General features: G+C 35.8%; 1 protein-coding gene across 5 annotated transcripts in view; it reads left to right on the forward strand.

Moving 5' to 3' along the window:
* Positions 1-24,545, forward strand: part of TFEC (transcription factor EC) — a 189,543-nt gene that overhangs the window by 122,687 nt on the left and 42,311 nt on the right. For all 5 annotated transcript variants that reach the window (XM_086691945.1, XM_086691954.1, XM_086691959.1 and 2 more), the window contains one exon: positions 18,207-18,455. In XM_086691945.1, coding sequence (XP_086548071.1) covers positions 18,207-18,455 — 249 coding nt within the window. The remainder of the gene's footprint in view (positions 1-18,206; positions 18,456-24,545) is intronic.

Below are 24,545 nucleotides of genomic sequence, written 5' to 3' on the forward strand. Positions count from 1 at the left end.
ACTTCAGCCTATGCTTATTAGTGTTGTTATTAGCAATTATAAAGATATCAAATGATAAAACTATTATTTGGGGCAAGACTCAAAACAAACATAAGGGGCAAATATAAAAGAAGTCTAGGACTCTATAGAAATACTTTATTTGAGCAAGATGTTCTCACAGTTATGGTGAGCTTGAGCTGGACCATCTTCCTCTGGTGGGATGCCTGTCCATGGCAAGTCTTCCTTACTTTATCCTATTGAAAGTGCTTTGCTACCATTGTTATTTGGTAATCAGAACAATCCTGAGAATTGAGTAGTAGTATTGTGCCCATTGTATAGATAAGGTTATTTTACATACTGGGAAAAAAACTAACTGGCCAGAAGGTGCACAGCTTGTCAGTGAAGAGCCCAGGTTTGAAGCCAGGTGGGCAGATTCCAAAACCTGCAATCCCAACTGCTGCTCTAACAGTGCTTTTGAAATATCAGCCTGCAATTTAAAGTTGTCATTTGTGCAAGCTGAGAAATTAAATTGCCGTCACCCCCATTTTAAATTGATTAAGGGGATTCTTATCATTTTTAATGTTTATGTATTTACTTTGAGGGAGAGAGAGTGCAAGCAGAGGAGGGGAAGAGAGTGAGGGAGAGAGAGAATCCCAAGCAGGCTCCTCACTGTCAGCACAGAGCCCAATATAGGGCTCCATCTCATGAACCACAAGATCATGTCCTGAGCTGAAATCAAGAGTTGGGGGTTTAACTGACTGAGCCATTCAGGCGCCCCTAATTAAGGGGGTTCTTAAAGCTTATCCTTCTTCTGACAAAAATGGCTGTTCACACTAAAATGGAAAACCATTGTCAAGAGTGACATCTATGTCACTAACCCTACACTGGGTTCTTTTTAAGGGTTTTCATTTAATCTCAAAAAGTGTAACTAGCCTAATCCCTTGTCAGGACACGTGTCAGTCCTCTAACCAAACAATATTAGGAGCTGGGAATATGGGTCCTTATAGCTTCCATGATGCTTGTCTGTTGTCTGGCTCTCCCCCTGTCCCCTACTGTAACTATCAGGCAGGCCCAACGAGCCTTTTCTCCCTGGTACTGAAGCAGAGGACCAACTCTGAAGAGAGCCCTAATTGTCAAACTAGTTAGTCACATTTTTGACTTGTTTCTATTAAACAGTGTAACTTAATAAAACTCCTTTAAAATATATAAACAAGGCACACCTACTAACACAGGAAGAGCTAAGACTGTGTATACATGGGAAATCTGGTTTGACTGTTTTGATTAACGTGACTGCTCAAGTCAGTCAGAAAGTAATCACCAGTTAAGCAAACCATTTTGACAGATTTTTGGCCCACTGTGACTGCTTATTTGACTGGCTTGCCTGTCAGGTTGAAGTGGTCAGATTGACTGGAGACAGTCTAACTGGGAAATTTAACTTTGGAGGACGTGGGTGTCTGTATACCAGAATCTACTTTAAATAACTTTATTTGAAATATGTACCTATTTTCCTGGGACCAGTGAGAGAAGTTTGAAAGTGACACATTGCAGCATTTGACTTTCTAGAGTGAGATGTCTTGTCGCTTGCTAGAGCTGGCAATATATTTATAGGCTACAAAACAATCCCATTTTTCCCTATGCACATATAGAGTTCAATAAGATTGAAATTCTACCCTAACTTGGCCAAGTCTTAATAAGACATTGTACTCTTACTCTTCTGAAGGGTTGGTGATATGTGACAGCAAATGACTTCTCAGATATCAGGATACCAATTCAGTCATTAGTGACTTGTGGTAAGACCACATTGACCTTGCCACTGATGGTAGTTGTTCTAAGAAGAATTATAAGAGAAAGAAAAAAATCAAAATAAAACACCAAACAAAACCCTTGATGAGATGCAAGAGAATCTGGTCGACATTATTATTTGAGCTGCTTTTTGAAAGCAAGCCCCTTTATACATCTATGCTTGTGTTACTTTTAGAAATTTACTTTGAAATGAGCTCCCAGGTTTGGGCAAGACAATACCGTAAGGATGGAAAGAATAATTTATTCTCACATGATAATGTTGGATTTTTTTCAATATATGAAGTTTATTGTCAAATTGGCTTCCATACAACACCCAGTGCTCATCCCAAAAGGTGCCCTCCTTAATACCCATCACCCACCCTCCCCTCCCTCCCACCCCCCATCAACCCTCAGTTTGTTCTCAGTTTTTAAGAGTCTCTTATACTTTGGCTCTCTTCCACTCTAACCTCTTTTTTTTTCCCCTTCCCCTCCCCCATGGGTTTCTGTTAAGTTTCTCAGGATCCACATAAGAGTGAAACCATATGGTATCTGTCTTTCTCTGTATGGCTTATTTCACTTAGCATCACACTCTCCAGTTCCATCCATGTTGCTACAAAGGGCCATATTTCATTCTTTCTCATTGCCACATAGTACTCCACTGTGTATATAAACCACAATTTCTTTACCCATTCATCAGTTGACGGACATTTAGGCTCTTTCCATAATTTGGCTATTGTTGAGAGTGCTGCTATAAACATTGGGGTACAAGTGCCCCTATGCATCAGTTCTCCTGTATCCCTTGGGTAAATTCCTAGAAGTGCTATTGCTGGGTCATAAGGTAGGTCTATTTTTAATTTTTTGAGGAACCCCCACACTGTTTTCCAGAGTGGCTGCATCAATTTGCATTCCCACCAACAGTGCAAGAGGGTTCCCGTTTCTCCACATCCTTGCCAGCATCTATAGTCTCCTGATTTGTTCATTTTGGCCACTCTGACTGGCGTGAGGTGATATCTGAGTGTGGTTTTGATTTGTATTTCCCTGATGAGGAGGGACGTTGAGCATCTTTTCATGTGCCTGTTGGCTATCTGGATGTCTTCTTTAGAGAAGTGTCTATTCATGTTTTCTGCCCATTTCTTCACTGGATTATTTGTTTTTCGGGTGTGGAGTTTGGTGAGCTCTTTATAGATTTTGGATACTAGCCCTTTGTCTGATATGTCATTTGCAAATATCTTTTCCCATTCCATTGGTTGCCTTTTAGTTTTGTTGGTTGTTTCCTTTGCTGTGCAGAAGCTTTTTATCTTCATAAGGTCCCAGTAGTTCATTTTTGCTTTTAATTCCCTTGCCTTTGGGGATGTGTCAAGTAAGAAATTGCTATGACTGAGGTCAGAGAGGTCTTTTCCTGCTTTCTCCTCTAGGGTTTTGATGGTTTCCTGTCTCACATTCAGGTCCTTTATCCATTTTGAGTTTATTTTTGTGAATGGTGTGAGAAAGTGGTCTAGTTTCAACCTTCTGCATGTTTCTGTCCAGTTCTCCCAGCACCATTTGTTAAAGAGACTGTCTTTTTTCCATTGGATATTCTTTCCTGCTTTGTCAAAGATTAGTTGACCATAATTTTGTGGGTCTAGTTCTGGGGTTTCTATTCTATTCCATTGGTCTATGTGTCTGTTTTTGTGCCAATACCATAATGTTGGATTTTATGGGGAGAATGCATTGAGGTTATTGTCTGCTGTAAGCATATTTTTTTATCATCTGTTTTATGTTGGTCGAGTATCCTAATGTGTTTAACACTGAGAATTTGAAATATCCTGTTATTGTTTGAAAGACTTATTCACATGCTGCTCTTTAACCCTCCTAAAATTCTAACTTTTCCCATGGAAATGGAAATGTTTAGTAAATGTTCAGAACTTTGTTGCTACCTTATGTACTTCTATTAAATATATTCAATTATAAGATTAGATAGAAGTTAGAGCTACAATATTAGTAATGACATTAAAGTTATGGCACTTTTCTTAAAATAGCTTGCTTAATAGTCATATTTTCCCTTGTATGTCACCTGATGTATCATTCTGTTTTTTTAAAATTTTGTGATTGATATAGGGAAAGGAAACTACTTTAGTTTTGTTTTCAAAGTTAATACTTTCTAGTCATTTTATGATTAACTGTTTTTAGCAATAAAGCCCTTTGATCTGAGTAAAAGAGAGAGCTAAATCAAATCTCAGAGTTGAAAGCATGCTATAGAGACACCATTGGGATATATGTTTAAATTTGATATTTTCTCTATATTATAGAATCATTATTAATAACGTTTCAATGATCAGCTTGATGCTTCAGGGTTTTTACACATTTAGGATTATTTCCTTAAGCTATATAAATGTATTGCACAAATTTACCTCCTTGGTAGCAACTCATGCGAGTATCTGTTGTGTTGTTCCCTCCTCAGCACTAGGTATTAAGAATTAAGACATATTTGTTCATTTGAAAGGCAAAAAGCTTTGCTTTAATAATTACTTCTTATGAGGAACAGAGACTCAGTAGTGATGCCAGTGAGGATTTGAACTTTTGTTTTGCCTCAAAGCTCCTAAACCTATCCTCTATTTTTACTTTCTCCTATGGAGAGAATTAGGCAGCTCACCTCAGTGGCTTACTATGAAGATTACCTGAGACAAGGTAAAGCAAGCTCTGTGCCTGACACAAAGCAATACTTACTATACTTACTAGAATTTATACCATTATTATGATAATTATTAGTATAATTTTTAACTTTGAAGAGAGTATAATGTAAGCAGATCTAGACTGATTTTTTTAACTGTGCTGCTTCTATAACTTGGTTGACCCCTCTGAGCATTAGTTCATCGGTAAAATGCATGAAATAAGAGGTTAGAATCATAAGGGACGAAATATGAAATCATAAAAGGGTTAAGTAGGTAAGAAAGTGCTCTGTTGATAGTAAAATACTGTATAAATGTAGTATACTGTGTCCTATTCATTCTATTTATTATTGTCTTTGGATTCCATGGCAGTTGTCTGCTTACCTTATAATCTTGTGGCTGCGTACTTAAAAATTCAGTTTCAATGACAAGGAAGACTCCCATAAACTGTGACAATAAGTTATTAAATTATAATAAGTTATTACATGGTAGAAACACTTAGAAACCAAATTAGCTATGCAATGTATCACTGTACTTTGTTTAGTCTCATGGAAACATCATATTTAAAGTGAACAAATGTCCACCATTTAGTCATTGTAAGATTTTCTCCAGGCAGTAAGGAGGAAAATTAAAACAATGTCTGATGTTGCAGTTTTGGAAATAATTTCTCACTGATAAGAAGAAGCATGGTTGATAGACAGTATACTTTACCAATAAATCTTTTATGGTAGGATTTTTGCCACCACCAAGCAAGTGACCTGTAGTAACGATCAGGGAGGGACATTTATGGGAGTGTCGGCTGGTTTCCTTCAGTTTAGGGGCAGTGAGCAACTGACAGGAAAAATGAAAACATAAAAGTTGACAGGGGCAGATTCTGGAGTACCTTGTTTAGGGGATTTCAGAGGATGATCCAGTGTCCTAAGCTCGGGCCCCAGCCTTCCAGCTTTCTTGCATTCTTACTCTTTGTACTTTCTCTTTGGTGTAACTGAGTCTTTTAATCCATTGATTACTCCATCTTCTCACCTTTAGGCCTTTGTTCCCTTCCCCATGCAGCTTTTACTCTACCTATTTCAGTCAGCTCACACTGTGAGAGTCACTTCTTGCCCATCATTCTGTTATCCCTGAGCATCCTTGACCAGCGCAGCCTCTCAGCTGCACCTTAATCCTTAATTTAATCACACTTTCAAAATCTCCTCGTAACATAGGGTAACATATCATAGGTTCTGGGGATTAGGATATGGACATCTTTGGTGAGGGAAGCATTGTTTTATTTGCCATGGAATAATTTAAAATAATTGGTAAAAGCTTAAAAAGACTAAAATATTTTTTAATTATGTATTTTTTTCTTTTTAAATTTCAATGAAAAAGTTTTATTTTAGTTGGTTTGTCTGCTCAAATTACAACAGAAAGAGAATCCTAGATCTTCATCTCTGAAGTTACAGTAAATATTTTCCACATATTCCAAAGTTACAATACTAACTAGAATTCTAGAACGCTCAAGATTTTTATTCAGAATAAGCCAAGCTGAAAATAATATTTTCTGCCTTCCTCACCTCCTCCCTCTCCATCTACCTGTTCTGTCTCATGAAAAGGAGTTAGAGGTTTTCAGGAAAGAAACATTTAAGTAAAGATGATAAAAGGAAACTAAATCTTCTCCTGGGAAAAAGGACTAAGACTCTTCAGAATTGTGTACCTTTAATACATAGATCTAGAGACCAAAGTGGAACAAAGAATCTTAAAAAAAAAAAAAAAAAGGAAACATTCATCTAAAGTTAATATTTTCTCATGATAGATATCAAATGCAGCATCGCTCCATACTGGATAGAGAACCCAGATCTTGCACCATGTGATGGTTACAAGACAGGCAAAGCAAAACACAAAAACAAAATCATGAGCGAGCCGAGTCAAAAAGTTAACTAATCATGGGGAAGCAACTCCAAAGATTTTTCCACCAGAGTGGAATCAGCTGATTGATACTTGTATACAGATATAGGACACAATTTGTTTTCTAATAGTGGAGGCTGGAGTTCATTTTTATTATCCTTGTGAACTGATAATAAATACCTTGTAGTTGAAAGAATACCCTACTTGCAATCAGAAGACAAGAAGCAGAGTTCACTTTTTTTTTTTTTTTTTTTTTTTTGCCTGTGTGATTGTGACCAAGTCCGATAACCTGTTTGAGCTTTAGTTTCTTTATCTATGGAATGAGGACAAAAGTCCCTACTTCAGCCATTGGAATGTTTGATTCTATGTGTGACAGTGACTACTATTATTCGGCATTCTGGGGCTTTCAATTAGTCCATGAGGTTCTGTGATCAGTCTTCTCAATGAATTCATGTTTCATGGCTATGTACTTTCTATAACTCCAAAAAATTTAAGATGGGAGTGTGTTTCTTTGATTCTAAAGAAACATTGTTCTTCTGTGACAAGGAGAGGTGAATCTACACCTATGTACCGGAAGGCCTTTCCTACATGAAGGCATGATTACTTGAAAAATTTGATTAAGGTAGATAAAGTAATAACACATGCATTTAAAACACAAAGAGCCTGGGGCGCCTGGGTGGCGCAGTCGGTTAAGCGTTCGACTTCAGCCAGGTCACGATCTCGCGGCCCGTGAGTTCGAGCCCCGCGTCGGGCTCTGGGCTGATGGCTCAGAGCCTGGAGCCTGTTTCCGATTCTGTGTCTCCCTCTCTCTCTGCCCCTCCCCCGTTCATGCTCTGTCTCTCTCTGTCCCAAAAAATAAATAAATGTTGAAAAAAAAAAAATTAAAACGCAAAGAGCCAGAGATCATCATATTTACTAGTTAAGTAAAACAAAGACAATGCAAATTTTACCTTTTTTTCCCAGAAATATGAATAATAACTGTAAAAATTAAGTGATAGAAATGTATGTATGAAACAAAGCCATTTTCTGCAGTTTGTCAATCAAAATGAATAATCTCATAGTCTCATTTTCAATTAGATTATTTTAATATTTAACTACCTAAAATGCCCCAATCATATTCTTTCGAAAGTGGTTAGACTGGAATACTGCAGTTCTAATGATGACATTTTATTATGATAAAAATGACTTCATTAATTGATGATCATATATCAACTCATAAAGTAGATAAAGGATATAAAAAGTTTTCAAACCCAAGATAGGATAAAACCACTTGAATTGTTTAGAATTTTTTTCCCAGGAATAAACCTTTATGATCTTTTTAATCTCACAAAATACACAAATTTCTTTGTTATAAATTCAACTACCTTATGTGGCCTGTGACTTTCTTCTTCAAGGTCTGTATAAGTTGATGATATATTAATATTATCCCAAATCTAACCATTAGATATATTAAAGATGAAAAATATAATGCATTTGTAACAGAATGATGCAAGCAACGACAGGAATTAATAAGGAGATTTGGATTTTGGTCCCAGGTATTCTTATTTATGGTTTTGAATCTATTTTAGAACATGTAAGATTAAAAATAAATGCACTGATGACTTTCCAAGGTATTTGAAATAAGACCTTTTAAAGAAGTCAGTCTTGTTGCTCCTTTATTCTGTGAATCCTTGAAAGAACATTTACAACTTCATAATGAAAATGATTTAAGGTCACTATACTGAGGATGAAAAAAAGTACATTTAACTATTACATTAGAGCTTTGTTTTAAGTTGAAAGTAACTGTGAAGTGTAAAATATCATCTAAGCCCAATTGTTGACTTCTGAAGCAAAATGTCTTTTGCTTTATAAAAGTCCTCTTATTAAATATTAATGTTTAAGTTTAAATGCAGTCATATAAACTTTTTAAAAAAGAAATTTAAGACATGTTAATGAATCTAGCTTAAATAACTAACTTGTATATTTCTACATTTACGGAAGGCAAGTTAATTGTATGAGAAACTTCTGAAGCTTCCAAGAGTAGTATCAACTCATTTAAACACAGCTATAGGCACTACATATAAATATGTCTAATAATATCAAAAATATAATGTTACACCTGAACAATTCCTTCTTATTAAAGGGAAAACACATCTTTCATTCATTCAGTTTGTCTGTTGAATCAGAAGGCACATTTCTTCATCGCATTTCTTCCCCAAGAGATAGTATATGCTCAATTTGAATTTTGATTATTGATACATTATAATTTCAGAAAATAAAATAGAATTAAATATTGTGCTGAAGTTTTAAAAAATAATAGTGCAGGCCTATTTGAATTTTTAATTTATGATGTTATACGATTAAATAAAATAATTTATGCAAAGCCTATAGCATAGTCTTTTCTACAGGATGTTCACTCAATAAACAAAAAGAGTACAAAATCTATTATCCAGAAAACTAGGGCTAGGTGTGTTTTAGAATTCTTAGTACTTCAGATATTGAAATGTAATGTGGTACATTACTACTCATACCTTGACAACCCCAGAGGGGCCCAAGACTGCATCCCATATTCAAACACATTAATATATCTGCAGAAATTCCTATGAATATCTACTATAAGTGAGATAAAGAAAGATTATAAATAGCCTTACTTTATTTCAGATCGGATTTTGTCACCAAATGGGTTTGCACCAGACTTAAAAAAGCAAACAAAACAGCAACAACCCCAAAACTACTTCTGGTTTTCAGAGCTTTTTGGATTTTAAAATTGCTATTAAAAGGTTGAGAACTGATAATGAGAGTTGTGATGCAATTGGATTAAGAAATAAGTCTGTATCTATATCAATGGGTTGAATGCCTGACTTTGGAAATATAAAGAACTAATAATTATTTAATTTAGGAGGATTTACTCCTATATAACCCATACAAACTTTGAGTGAACATTTTGTAAAATATGTGAAAGAAATCCATAGGACCTAGGGGAAAAATACAAAATTGATTGCTCCACGTGTAATCAGAGCTTGGGAGTTCATCATGTTTAGTTCTAGGCCCTCTTCTAATTCTGTACATCCTCCACAAATCATCTCATCAGTTACCATCTAAGTGTAAATGTCAAATTAGTTGTATCCATGGTCCATACTTGACTTCTGAGTTCCAGAACCATTTGTCTAGCTGTCTACTTCACATACCCTCTTGGATATCTTCAAAACTTCACAAACTCAATGTGTTCAAAAGCAAACTTAGGATTCTCTGTCCCTCCCAAAACTCCAGTCTTCTCTGGGAAGGGCATCACTATCATTCAGTTACTTAAGCCACAAACTCAGGGGTCATTTCTTAATCTATTTTGGAACATCTCTTAAATCCAGCTGCTTGTTTCCATGTGACTACCTCACCCTTGTCACCTGATCTTAGTTCAAACCACCCTTTTTTATTTCCTGCACTCTCCTTTTACCCCCTAGAATTCATCTGGCTGAACTACTACTCTCCCCTTTGCTGTGATAAAGAGAATAAGACACATTTATATACCTGCAGGATTGCATGGACTGGTTGTGCTGGACTCTTCTGTCCCACACCACACTGTCAGCTCTCTGCTCCAGTTCTTTAATTCCTCTCAAGCATTTTTCTCATCTTGCTTCCTCCCATCAAGGTCTTTGCACATGCTGTTCCATCTCCCTGGAATTCTTTCTCGGAATTCTTTCTCTATACTCTTGCTCTAGTTACTTCCTTGTCATCTTCCAGATTCAGTCCTATCATCCCTTCCTCTAAGCCATCCCTAACTTCTGTCTAAATAATTTCTGTCCACGGGCTCATAGTCTTAGGTATCTCTCCTTCCTATTACAGAGCTTGAGAATTTACAGTCATTTGTGCGATAGTTTGATTAACATCTGTCCCTTTTGCCTGTCCAAAAGCTGCATGAGGAGAGAGACCATGTTTCACTTTGCTCACCACTGTTACCTACATAAGTATCCAGGCACACACGTTCATTTGAATAACTTGCTTCCCTTTTGTCTGGGTCATTCTGCTTGCTTTTGTGATACCTTTTACTTTCACATAGTTTATCACATTGTGTTACAATTATGTGTTTAGTTATCTATCTCTCCTAATAAACTGTGAATTCTTTGAAGACTGGATTGTCTCTTTTGTTCATAACTATATCCCCAGAACTTATTATAGTTGAATAAAATCTGATCTGTAGTAGGCACTCAAAAATATTTGTAGAATCAGTAAATGCTAAACCTGAGTACAGATGTTCAAATATATTTTGAAGTATTATGGCTCAAGTTATCTCCATGTTTCATATTAACATATTTTAGTCATTGATGTTGTTGCCAGTTGACTTGAGTGTGTGCAGGTCCTTTTGCGTTGTTCTGAAGCCAACATGAGGTGGTTAGACTCTGGATGTGATTCTTAATTGATGTTTGTGGCTCAAAAACTCCAAATACACATGCTCTTAAAAACCGATCAGCACAAGTAAGCCACGATTATTGCTGATATTTGTTCTAATTCTTTTAAAGGTATAATATAGTAATTCTCCTGAGATGCTAGCATCAACAAAACAAATCAGTGCAAGTATAGATGGAGCTAGATTGACTTATAAGGGAAGCTTAGACTTTATAGTGTAAATACAAGTGTACATGGAGTACAAGCATTTTTACTGATAGAACACTACTGAATTAAACAAACTCTGCTTAATAATATTAATGCCTCTTTACAGTCTTCTAAGTGGAGGTCTCTCCTGAAAGACATACCACTGGAATTATCCAAATTCAGATGATTGTGACTGAAGGAATATGTTACAATCATATTTTACATTATTATCCATTAAATAGCTTTGGATTATATAATACTCAGCTGAAATATGCTGACAGTTATTCAGAAACCTAAGTAAAACTTTTGATGAACCGGGCCCTACTTTGTTCAATAGTTATATCTCAATCAGACAAGCTCGACTGTATAATTTTAGGTTTAGTCAAGATGAGATTTATGGATATATCATATCCAAAGACTGCTATGAAGAAAGTAAGATTTGAAGAAATGAGTTATTAATCTTTACTGTATAACATTAACAAATGTCATGTGGCATTTATGAGTAGGTACCTAGAGGTAGTAGATTCATAAGCCCCCCAAAATAGATTTCTTCTTATATACCTCTGATGCTAGGAACATAATGAATAGTTACCTATTACTCACTTGTGAAGTCCAAGCTTTTGCTTCATTTATTAAATTCAAGCTTAGTACAAAATTAACAAAATTAAATAAGGACTGTCATGTTGTAGTGAATGGTATTATCTGTGCTGCTTTTTCATAGGGGTGTGTGAGTGTGTACATGCATGCAAATGCGTGTGTTTGGTGGCAGTGTATGTGTTTTTATTTACTATCACAGAGTACTATATTTACTCTAAATCTATTTCTTGCTGAATAGATTTCTGTTTCTCTCCTTTCAGATAGTCTAAACATGCTTATTAGGTAGGTGTCCATGTTTGCTTGATTGATTTGTTTGGCTAGTCAAATTAATGGTGATAAAAAGTCTTGTTATTGAGATAATTGCTCATGTGATGTTTGCCATCACTTTTTAGTTTTGAGTTTCAAAAGGCCAGTACCCAGAAGGTGTTTTATCTCCTCCCAGGTCCTGTGCCCTCAGTTTAGATAAGTGGTCTCCAGGTGGATAGTGACACATGGGTCATAGACCTGCTTTCTAGAGAGGAATGACTTTCCCTTGGGACTGGCTTTAACAAAGAGCAAACTCTCATTAAATGTTAAACTCTCAGTAAATGTTGAAAGAATTAGCTGAGGGCTTTTATCATTATCTTATGGTTTCTCTATAAAAAGATAACATTTTAAAAGAACCTTATATATGTGAATGGATCATATTTATAAGTATTTATATGATGGATGGCAGTATTAAGGAGGAAAGATACAACTATGTATAGATGGAGAATCACAGGGTTGGTGGAGTCCTTCAAAGATTTTTTTGGTGCAACTACCTACTTACTTCTAAAATTTCTTTGTACAATATACTCTCTCTGTTGTTATCCACTGATGGGATATGAAACCCATACAAGAACTAGGTCAAAAGACTACAGTGTAGAACACTGAAAAGTAAATTGGAGCAATGAACTCATGTATCTAGGAGCATAATTTGAAAACCACTGTGTGAAAGTAAGAATGACTCCACATGGGGGCATAGAGAGTCCTTCTAGCCAACACTGCATGGCTGGCCCACATTACTCCACAGTCTTCTACCTACCAAGAGATCTTACACCCAAATGCAAATAAGGTCAATTAATAACATTTTGTTAACATTATTTAATTTCTAATGAAATCTTTGCTGATTTGTAAATTTGAACCCTCACAAGCTTGATCTAAATTCTGAGACTTAAAATTTTTTTTATTAGATTATCAGTTACCCTAAATCATCTTTTGTTTCACCTACTATTGTCAGAGAATGATAGCTGACTTTTTTTTTTTTTTTTTTTTTTTATGACATTAGGCTGCTTTCTCATGGACCTCCATCAATTCTCTCGGTAATAAGGATTCCTGCATCTATTCTAGTCTAAAAACAAATAGAAAAAGGAAAACAACAACAACAACAACACAGATACATACATCTTGCCTTTGTGAGGTGATTCTCCAATCATGTTTCCTGAAACCAGGAGTACGCATTTTTTGCTTCCTGACCAACTCCTTCCCTTTAGTTTATTGTATTTGCAGGAGTTTGTGTGATTCTGATTTTTTAAAAAATTGTTTACCCATTAAGCACATTGCTCTAGTTCTCGCATTAGTGGTTCTAAACATTTGTGTACCTCACTAATACGTTATTTCTAACTTCTTAAAAGATCATATCCCTTTATAAGAACATGGGAATCTAAACTGCATTTGAAATCTTAAAAAAATAGACTTTTAAGCTAGCCTTTTTAGTTTTTTAACTCCAAATAATGGAACTTCTTGTTAACACCATAATTTCTATCTAAAGTTTAGTTTGAGACAATCGATATCAGGATAATGATCATATCAGGTGACCCTCTGGATCAGTGTATCTGAACATGGAGTCTGCAGTGTAAATTGCCCTGGAGGCTGGAAGTGCTATCTAAATGTCCAGTCACATTTGTACAAGTTAATGTATTTTGGACGTTTCACTTGCACTGATGCATATTATGCTTTGGGCCTTTTTTCCGAAATAAACATAGTGGATGTGATGGTGCATCGCCTAGATGGTCAACTTCGCAACTGAGCCACTCTTCCCTGTGCCTGATCCTGCTTTCCTCACCCTACTGTGGCTCAGGTTCTGAAATCACCCACCACCTCCCACCCCATGAAACCTCCCCTAGGCAAGTTTAGGCTGTATTTCCTGGGTGACCCAAATTAAGAAAATATTTTTTTAAATATGGGGATATGAAGAATTTCATTGCATATTTTACAAAAACTGCTTATTGGAATTTTGTTCAATATTTTGTTAAAGTCATCCATGAAAATATGCAGCTTATAAATTCTCAGGTATTATTCATAAAAATATTTGTCTCTCCTCAGAACTGGTATGATCTAATTACTTAATAAGAAATATATATTAGGTTGACCCACATGGGGCAAACACTACAGATCAAAAATGCTCAAATGTCTGCAATATCACAAGGTTCCACCCTATATAATATATATACATATATTAAACTTCCCATTTTCCCTTGGCTGCCAGGATGCTCATGGATAAATTTTTGTACTCAACTGAAATATTAATCTTCAGCCTACACTTCCTGGTATAAGTATCTCTTACCACATTCACACTTTATATTTATTTATAACTGTTTGGAAAATACGGAGACTATAAGTACATACATTCTTTTAAATGGAATAAAATAGACTTCTGCGTACAGACAGAAGCTTGGATTTGACCATCGTTATGTTTAGTTTGCAATAGCAGCGTGTCAGAGTGATAGTGTTCAAGCATAGTACAGAGTTCTGGGGATATGATTTACTTACTGCTTTTGTAAGCAAAATTTCCTTACATTTGGATGGTCTCAATCTCTTTGAAAGTCCAATGAACTAAATCACAGTCTACAGCTGCTCCAGCTTTCTAGGTATAGACTTTGATATTCTGGTCATGGTTTACCAGCTCTTTTAGTGGATTCCCAAAGCTCTCCATGGTACTATGAAAGTTATTCAAACACTGTACTTTAATGACTCATTCATTCATTCATTCATTGAAAACATGCGAACACAATTTTAATCACCTGCTGTGTGCCATTCTCTGGGTTATGTACAGGATGAATGACAGTAAAGCAGCCAGCAAGGTAAACACAGTCCTTGCCCTTAGATATCTCATATTTTTCTTCTCTTTCTCCTCATATCTTTCTTTTTCACTAATTTTTTTAATGTGTATTTAGTTTTAAGAGAGAGTGAGAGAGAGGGACAGAATGTGAGCAGGGGAGGGACAGAGAGAGAGAGGGAGACACAGAATCTGAAGCGGGTTCCAGGCTCTGAGCTGTCAGCACAGAGCCCGATGTGGGGCTTGAACCCACTGACCATGAGATCATGACCTGAGTTGAAGTCGGACACTTAACCGACAGAGTCACCCAGGAGCCCCTCTCCTCCTATCTTTCTAAACTTGGACTAGACCACAACTCTATGAAGGCAGACACTGTGGTTAGTTCCCTTCTACCTTCAGTGTACCACTCAGTGCATATGCATTTGGTACTCAAAAAAATATTCTTAAATAAGTGGATAAATGAAGAATGGCGACCTATCATTTTATCTACTTTATCTCACAAAATACGGGGGCCTTCAGTAAAGAAATCCAATAGCTGTGTGGCTGTGACTTCAGGCCAGGCAATTTAAAAATATTTTAAAATAGGTTGCATGTGGTTTAGTTGCTGCTTTACACTTACCTGTTTCATTGTTCTGGTATCAGTTCATTAGTGAAGGAGATGGAGATTTTCTGGGCAGTAGTTTTTTTCACATCCTATTATTATCTTTCCCTGCTCCACTAAGCTTTAATCCCTTATGCTTACCCTATGGATGTTCTATAACTGTTCTCTGACTGTCCCAGACAGTCTTCACTTTTGCCTACTAACCCATTGTAATTCTCTGTAAAAAACAAAAAAAAACAAAGAAACAAAAAAAAACCTCCACAATAATTTAGGCATAATTAGGGTTGATCCCATTTTATATTTTATTCTGTATCTGTATAGAATGGTCTAAAGAGGAGATGGTAGTCTTGCTTTGAGAAAGGAAACATACTCATGTGAGTTCTTTTCGACAACTAACATTTGTGACCATCTCCCAACTTCTTGTCTTCTTTCTTGTTTGCTTTGATCTTTTGTATTTGAGATTTCCTTCCCTTTGCCGCATGTACAGGGCCATTTCCTTCCAATACCTGATTTATAACCACTTTCTCTTATAATTCATTTTAAAAAGCCACTGCTTTTTGTGGCATTTTTAATTCATTGTACGCAACCCTAAGCTTTGGCTTTGCACTTTAGTCACTTCAATTATTTATTCAAGGGCCAAGATTGCATAGTGTTTAAGAAGGCAGGTTCTGTATTCCAGCTCCATCCCTTACTAGCAGAGTGAGAGGAGGCATGTTATTACATCTCTCTGTCTCAGTGGCTTCATCTACCTAGTGCAGTGAGGATACTAATGATACTTCCCTCCTAAGGCTGTAACAAAGATTAAATGAAATAATGAATGTAAATAGCTTAGCACAGTGCCTGATACCTGTTGCATATTATTAGTATTAGTATTAGTATTAGTATTTTTACTGTAATTGTATATTAATACTACCCACCTAGATCATAAGCTTGTAGAGCCCTGGGATCACATTTACGACTTCTCTTGTATTCTTGATGTAACACCAAATGCAATAAGTACTCTAATGAAGGCTTAGAGTCAATGGATGCAAAGTGAAAAATGAATTAGTTAATGAACGTTGTAAATTCTGATTCAACATACTTTTCTCAGAACAGGAGGTATTTTTCATTGGTAGGTATACAATGTTCTTTAGTCTTCTGTCACATTGTATGATTTGTAAATCTGAAGATGCTATTTATAATGTATATTTTGTGTGTATATGCAGATTAAGAAGGATTAACTAAAACTGTAAAATAATCTAAATAGCTACCCTAAAAAAATTACCACTGGCATTTTAATGAAATGTTATTTTACAACTTTAAAGCTCATAGCAATATAATTAGTAATATGTGTAATCTTTATTACCAATCTTAATCTTTTTTATATGACTGAAAAATTATTTTATGGAGGTACAATTAAAATAATGCTAAAAATGTCAGCATAACAGAATTAAACTAAAGTAACTACTACAATATTGTACCCCAAACCAGCTAATTTAAATGCAAAATACTTTGTAAAGGCTATTTATCTGAGCTAATGCATGTTAAGGGATTTAAGGAGTAGTTTGTGTCGCTGAAATAAAAGGAAAAATAAGCACTGTACCGCAGTCTTTACTATTGTTTAACATGAGGGAAATATTAAATAGGTTTATATATAGGCCACTTGAGGAAAATGTATTAGAAGCCACATCACAGCATAGTAAATATAAAGAGGACAGGCAGGCAATACTACTTTCAGAGTCTTTTACAGGAAAAGCTTGAAATGCTTACAATTGCCCTTGTGCAATTAATGTTAAATCGTTAACTGTGATAACTAACAGAATTTTAAGGCTGTGTTTTGAAAAGGGCTTTCAAAATACTGGATAGTTGTTTAGTTGACACATGACACTGGTTAGATTTTTCTCTGAATGGTTCCTTCAATTCATAGTACTCTACATGATTATTGTTAAGTGAGAATATGGAAAGGTTTAAAAATAAGATGTTATTTGTTAATTAATTAATTAATTAATTAATGTATGGAACTCTATACTGGGGCTTGAACTCATGACCCTAAGATCAAGATCGAATCAGATGCCCCTAAAAATAAGATTTTTAAAAATAAAAATAAGTCTAGCACAGAAACTTTAAAAAATATGGAAAAGTAAAAAAAAAAAAAAGTCACCTACATATTCACCACCCATAAAGAATCACATTTCATATTTAGTATATATATTTCTAGTTCTGCTCCATCTTGGAGCAGAGGCCCCTGAGGGGCACCTGGGTGGCTCAGTTGGTTAAACCTCCGACTAGCTCAGGTCACGATCTCACAGCTTGTGAGTTCAAGCCCTGCGTAGGGCTCTGTGGAGACAGCTCAGAGCCTGGAGCCTGCTTCAGACTCTGTTTCTCCCTCTCGCTGCCCTTCCCCCGCTCACGCTCTGTCTCTCTCTGTCTCTCAAGAATAAATAATAAAATATTAAAAAAAAATAATGAGGCGCCTGGGTGGCTCACTCGGTTAAAGGTCTTGGCTCAGGTCATGATCTCACCGCTTGTGAGTTCGACCCCGCATCGACAGTGCAGAGCCTGCTTGGGATTTTCTCTCTCTCCCTCTCTCTCTCTGCCCCTCCCCCATTGCTCTCTCTTTCTCAAAATAAATAAACAAACGTAAATATACATATATATATTTAATAAAAAATAGTTGTGATTACGTCCCATAGAATATTATTTGTAATATAAAAAATCCAGAAAATACATATTATATGAAAATTATTAATAATAGTGAATCAGCTATATTTTCCTTGTATTATTTTAGGCTTTCTTTTCTGGAACCTCAAAAAGTATCGGGGCTTATGTGTTTATTCCAAATTTTGGTTCGGCTGCATATTATTTTGAGGGCTATTCTTTAAAAAATGAATTAGCACTAAAAATATTTTAGTAAGTTTAAATTACTTCTTAAAAACTATCACCTACTAGTATCTTGTATAAATTATGACAGAAGCACGAATCATAAATTTGAGAGAAGCAGATATTGTGGTGTGTCTGTCATAATTCAGTTGTTGAAGGTGGAACTCGAATTCACCAAATGTTACCACACGTTTGTTCTGTTTCTATTTTGTAGGTCTCAGCACACCTGGAAAGTCCTGCGAAGTCCCAGCTACAGAAAGTGCAGAGACAAGTAAAACCCTTCATGACCCTTGACTACCAAATCGTCAACCAGACTCTTAAACGGTCACAGCCTCCAACGCCAAGCAGTGCGCTTCTGCTACAGCATGGGCACCCTTCTCCCGAGAGTGACACTGGCCTTACTGGAAATCCACTCACCAAGTTACTAACTCTTGGGAAAGAAGATGACAATGTGGAATGGCATGTATGTCTAATAGCTACTTATGAAAACCTATAATCAGGTTTTGAGAAAAAATGTAAAGAAATTGAAGTCTACATTTTTATAGTAAACATTCCAAATTCAAATGCATTTAACACAAGGGATGTCTTCATGGATTCATATATAATAGTTAGTTATGCACATCTTAATTACTATGCATAATAAAATATAACAACTCATTTTTCAATACTGATTTCAGTTATGTATCAGTGTGAGTCAAACTAAGCTCTAACAGTAATTTATATTAGAGACATTTAGCTCTGTAAAGATTTCCTGGTATATTTAGTTAAAATATTTATCAATAGTTATATTATCTTAAATACCCATTAAAATAAAATAGGAAGAAGTTTTTTAAACAGCAGTCAATATGTGCTCCGAAATAAGACTAAAAAGCTTATTGCACTTAACATTTTATGGAATCGTATCTGGATTTCTTACTATTAACTATTTACTCATTTATAGTTTTCACAAATACATGTCTACCATTTACTAAATTACAGGAATTTAGAGGTGCCTGGGATACAAAATGAATAAAAATGTGTGATGTCATGGGGTTTATATTTATTGTGACCTGCTTATGAACGAATCTTCAAAAAGTACTGAAGAATTAATTGAACTGACAAACCACTAGACCTGGGGAAAAAGACTTCTTTTAATATCTCACTGCAGAAAACTACATTCATAGCTGAAATTTCTATTCCTTTCTTTTTCTTTTTTTCCATTTGATTTGTTAGATGGAGCCATGATCCTATGATCTCCCACGTTTAATCTCCCAATCTACATTCCTGATGATTACTGATTTCAGGTTGCTGCTTTTTAGCTATTAAGTCTGTAGCCTCCAGTCACCAAAGAGTAATGCTCAGTATCCCATTATGTGAATTACAAGTGACAGAGGAAGATTTCATTTTTTGCCAATTTTACTTTAATCTGGAAAAGGGAAAATAATAAGGATCTGGTAGACTGTTTAATAAATATAAAACAACCATAAAACAGGAGTCTTTGAAATCCAAAGCTGAGCATAAATCTTTACATGTATATTTACTTAAACTTCTCAGTAGTGGATATCTAAGGAATTTTGTTTAAAAAAGTGAATGTAGAGGTAGGTTTTCTATTCACTCTAAGAAGATCATAAAAATATATGTAGGATGAAAATCATCTGTATAGTAAATATTAGAACTCAACCAATACAATTTATCTTATAACCCCCTTCTTCCCAAGTTCATTTCATGGTGCAGAAGATTGATTTCTAAAGGGGAAAAAAATCCCAAAGGATATGCATATGCCAGTCCTAGGCAAAACCCAGAAAATTATCTTATCATGTATCTTATGAAATACGTTTTCTAAAAAATAAGAAAGGATAAGTAACATATATCAGTGTTCTCAGTTTTTCTTAGTAAATGTTTTTATTCTCTAGACACACAGGTTACTTTTTCTTTTATAATTTTTCACGTTTTCAAGGAAATTTATTTGATCGTAGTGGTCTTTTCGATGGTGTCAAAGTTGCATGTCTGGAATGGTTGAAAGCCTCAAGAGGTGTGGAGTTCTAGGGGCGATGTGCATATTGGCTACAGAAGATTTTTTCCTATTTTTTTAAACCGTTGTATTTTCAACTAGGTATATAAAGTTTCTTCTGTCATTAATGTCTAATCATAATGTTATCCAGTGTGTTATAGTTTTAATCAGAGTGTGTTCTCTTTGATTCGGCTTATCAAGTGCGCATTTTCACATCTGGCCACCATTCACGGTCTTGTTATCTTTCATAGCTAAGATGTATCCTATGTTGTTGCAATTTCCTAATATTCTTTGATTCGTGCTAGGCGTCCATGTCACAAAGCAGCAAGTGTGCAGTCTTTAGAGTCAGACCGTATGGGGTTAGAGCTACCACTTACTAGCCGCGTGGTCTCAATCCTTAACCTTCCCAGCATTTCTACGACTTGAAGAGTTGTTTTGATGCTTGCATTTTTAAAGTTCCAAACACAAAGGCAGAGTGGGGGCTCGGGAGAGAGTGGCTGTTGCCATCCTTTGGTGTTTCTTTCTCCTAAGCTTGTCTTCCTATGACATCAGAGAGCAGTTCATTAATTCAGAGAAGACCTCAGAAAATATAGTTACCACAGAATAAGTCTGTGTAGAGCATCCTTAGATTCAGGATTTGGGGGTTGGTATTAGGAGTAACTTGATGATGACGAATGGTTTCTGAGACAATGAAATAGAAAATCAAAAGAAGCTTTTTTTTCCTTTTTATCCTGGGCCTTTCCAGGATAAAATCCAAATTTGTACTCATGGTGCACAGGACCCTTCCACACTTAACCCTTGCCTCCTGATCCAGATTTATCATTTGGCGGCCGCATGCCACTCTGTGCTTCAGTCATATGGGTTCACTAGTGATTCTCACTAGTGGCCCAGGTTCTCTCCTCTCCTGTCCTTTCTTTGCCAACTACTCATTCAGTCTCCAGCATTTTGCTAGATAATTGTAACTCTTCAAAATCCATTTCAGGTTTCTTCTCTAAGGTGCTTTTACTGGTGGTTCTCTGTGTAGAAGAATGCTTATTCTCTGCCTTTTCATGGCAATACCTATATCATATGGACAAAAATTGCACTAATCATAGCATTTTCACAGCACATGCTACATTTTAATTATTCATTGTCTTGTTTTCTTATCTGTTGTATCTCGTAGGAAGTATAAGTTGAAGGGGAGAGAAAAAAAAACATTAGCAAATAATTATGATATTATGTAGAAAGGACAATGGTATAAATAGGAGCATGAAAGTGCTGTTCTTATTCAGAAATGTCAGTAGTAAAACTTAGTCAGAGAAAGTGGCTAGTGGGGCATTTAGCTAGATGAGATAGCACCAGTGAAGAATAAAGATGGGGAACAGAAGAGAATGAGGTGAGCAGAAAAAGAGTAGGCAGATTGTGGCAAAAGGTGACACCAGAGATATAGGCAATGGACAAATCACGGAAAGGTTGGCACTCTATGCTCAGCATAGAGTGAAAGGTTTCAATGTGGGGTTTGGGGTGACATAATTGGATTTGACTTTAATATCATTGTCAGCTATGTAGGGGGGGGTCCTGGAGGGAGAAAACCAGTTGGGAGGTTATTTCTATAATGCAGTGAGAGGGGATGAGACCCTCTATTAGAACATGTTAGAGTTGAGGTATCTGGGAGACCACCATGTGGAGATGCTAGTGACAGCTAGAGATCCCAGTTTTCCCCGAGGAGAGTAGTCCAGACTGGAGGAAAATAGTTGAGACTTGTCAGCATGTGGGGAGTACTTGAAAGCTCAAATGAGAAAGAAAGCTCATGAGAGCTGTGAAGAAAGGACGGGATTGAGCCATCAACAATATTTAAGGGGTGGTCAGAGAAGAGGGGCTGTAAAGGTAAAATAAAAAGATAGCGAGTGTAGTGTCCTCGAAGCCAAAGAGTTAGTTTAAAGAAGGAAGGAATGATCTAAATGCTCTGGTAGCTGAGTCTAGTAAAACAAAAGCTGGTAAATATCTATTGAATTTGGCAGTCAAGCAGTCAAGAAAATGGCAACAAAAGGAATGTCAGTAGGATGGTGGGCAGAAATCATTCTACCACCTTGAATTCAGAGTTGACAGAAGGTGGAGATGTTTAGGATGGCTAGGCAGAAAGATAACAAGGCAAAGACATAGACGGTCCTAAACTGAAAATTGTTTAGTTGATTTGCAACAGGGTCTAGACTGCATCTAAAAGGAAGATTGCATTTTGATGAGTGAGATAATGGAATTTAAGATTTTAGAAATGAGTGGTTTACAGGATGACAAGACTCAAGGCCTGTCCTAAAGAGTAGGTGAAGAGAAGACTAAATTCAAATTTGTGGTTTTGAGAGAAGTGAGTTCAAATATTTAACTGCAATTATTGCTTTATTTTTCTGTAGAATTCTGACAAATTGTTGCTGTGGATATTTTGAGGTGTAAATGAATTTATGATCATTTGGTATTATTTTTCTTTTCATCACTTACATATAACACCCAGTGTTCATCATAAAAAGTGCCTTCTTTGATGCCCATCACCCATCTAGTCCATCCCCCCCACCCACCTCCCCTCCCTCAACTCTGTTTGTTCCCTATACTACAGTCTCCTATGGTTTGCCTCTGTCTTTATCTTATTTTATTTTTTCTTCCCCTCCCCTATATTCATCTGTTTTGTTTCTTAAATTTCACATATGAATGAAATCATATGATATTTGTCTTTCTCTGATTGACTTATTTCATTTATCATAGTATACTCTAGTTCCATCCACATTGTTGCAAGTGGCAAGATTTCATTCTTTTTGATTGCCCAGTAATATATATATATATATATATATATATATATATATATATATATGCCATTACATATATATATATATATATATATATATATATATATATGCCATTACTTCTTTATCCATTCATCAGTTGATTGAATTTGGGCTCTTTTTTTAATGTTTATGTATTTATTTATTTTTACAGGGGAGAGAGGGAGACAGATAGAGAGAGAGAGAGAGAGAGAGAGAGAGAATGAGCAGCAGAAGGGCAGAGAGATAGGGAGACATAGAATCCAAAGTAGGCTCCAGGCTGTGAGCTGTCAGCACAGAGCCCAATGTGGGGCTTGAACCTATGGACCATGAGAGCTAAAGTCAGACACTTAACCGACTGAGCCACCCAGGCTCCCCTCAACCTTTTTTTTAATGTTTATTTATTTATTTATTTTTTTTTTGAGGGAGTGGGCTCTTTACATTATTTGATTATTGTTGATAATGCTGCTAGTAACATTGGAGTGCATGGCCCCTTCAAATCAGCATTTTTATATCCTTTGGAAAAATACCTAGTAGTGCAATTGCTGGGTCATTGGGTAGTTCTATTTTTAACTTTTTGAGGAAGCTCCATACTATTTTCTAGAATGGCTGAACTAGTTTGCAGTGCAAAAGGGTTCCCCTTTCTCCCCATCCTTGCCAACATCTGTTGTTTCTTGAGTTATTAATTTTAGCCATTTTGACAGGTGTGAGGTGGTATCTCATTGTGGTTTTGATTTGTATTTCCCTGATGATGAGTGTTATTGAATATCTTTTCATGTGTCTGTTAGCCATCTGGATGTCTTCTTCAGAAAAGTATCTATTCATGTCTTCTGCTCATTTCTTAACTGAATTATTTGGTTTTTTAGGGGTATTGAGTTTGATAAGTTTTTTATAGATTTTGGATACTAACCCTTTATCTGTTATGTCATTTGAAAATATATTTTTCCATTCCATTGGTTGCCTTTTAGTTTTTTTGACTGTTTCTTTTGCTGTGCAGAAGCTTTTTATCTTGATGAGGTCCCAATTTCATGTTTGCTTATTTTTCCCTTGCCTCTAGACATGTCTAGTATGCAAGAGAGTGGGTCATTTGTGATGTAAGTTTCCAGAAAGAGAAGAGATAAATGATATATATAATTTTTGGTGAAAATATTAGAAGTTCCCAATAGAAAAGCATTTACCATGAATTGTGTTTAGCATCCTTCTTTCCTCTGGTCTTCTTTACATCTGTTCAGTACAAATTTGCTGTCCATGAAACAGTAAACATGAATGAGAGAAATATCATGAAATTAAATTTTGAGTTTACTGACAATCAAGAATATATTTTAAAGCTTTCACAGAATGTACTAAACAAAAGGAATAAAATATGCATATTTATTATCCTAGGTCCTTTAAAGATCTCTTGATGCACATGGAATAATATGTTAAGTGCAGACCATATGTGAAATCTAAAAACAAAACAAACAAATAAACAAACAAACAGCAGAATCAGACTTATAAATACAGAAAACAAACTGATGGGTGCCAGAGGAAATGGGAGTGGGGGATGGGTAAAATGGGTGAAGGAGAGTGCAAGGTATAGGCTTTCAGTTTTGGAATGAATAAGTCACAGGAGTAAAAGGCAGAGTATAGGGAATACTGTCAATGGCATTGTAATAGTGTTGTATGGTGACAGATGGTAGCTGTACTTGTAGTGAGCATAGCCTACCATATAGACTCATCGAATCACTGTGTTGTACACCTGAAACTAATGTAACAGTGTGTGTGTCAACTATAC

This window comes from Puma concolor, chromosome A2 (genome assembly GCF_028749965.1).
Source record: "Puma concolor isolate L17-30 chromosome A2, mPumCon1.1.hap2, whole genome shotgun sequence".
Taxonomy (NCBI): domain Eukaryota; kingdom Metazoa; phylum Chordata; class Mammalia; order Carnivora; family Felidae; genus Puma; species Puma concolor.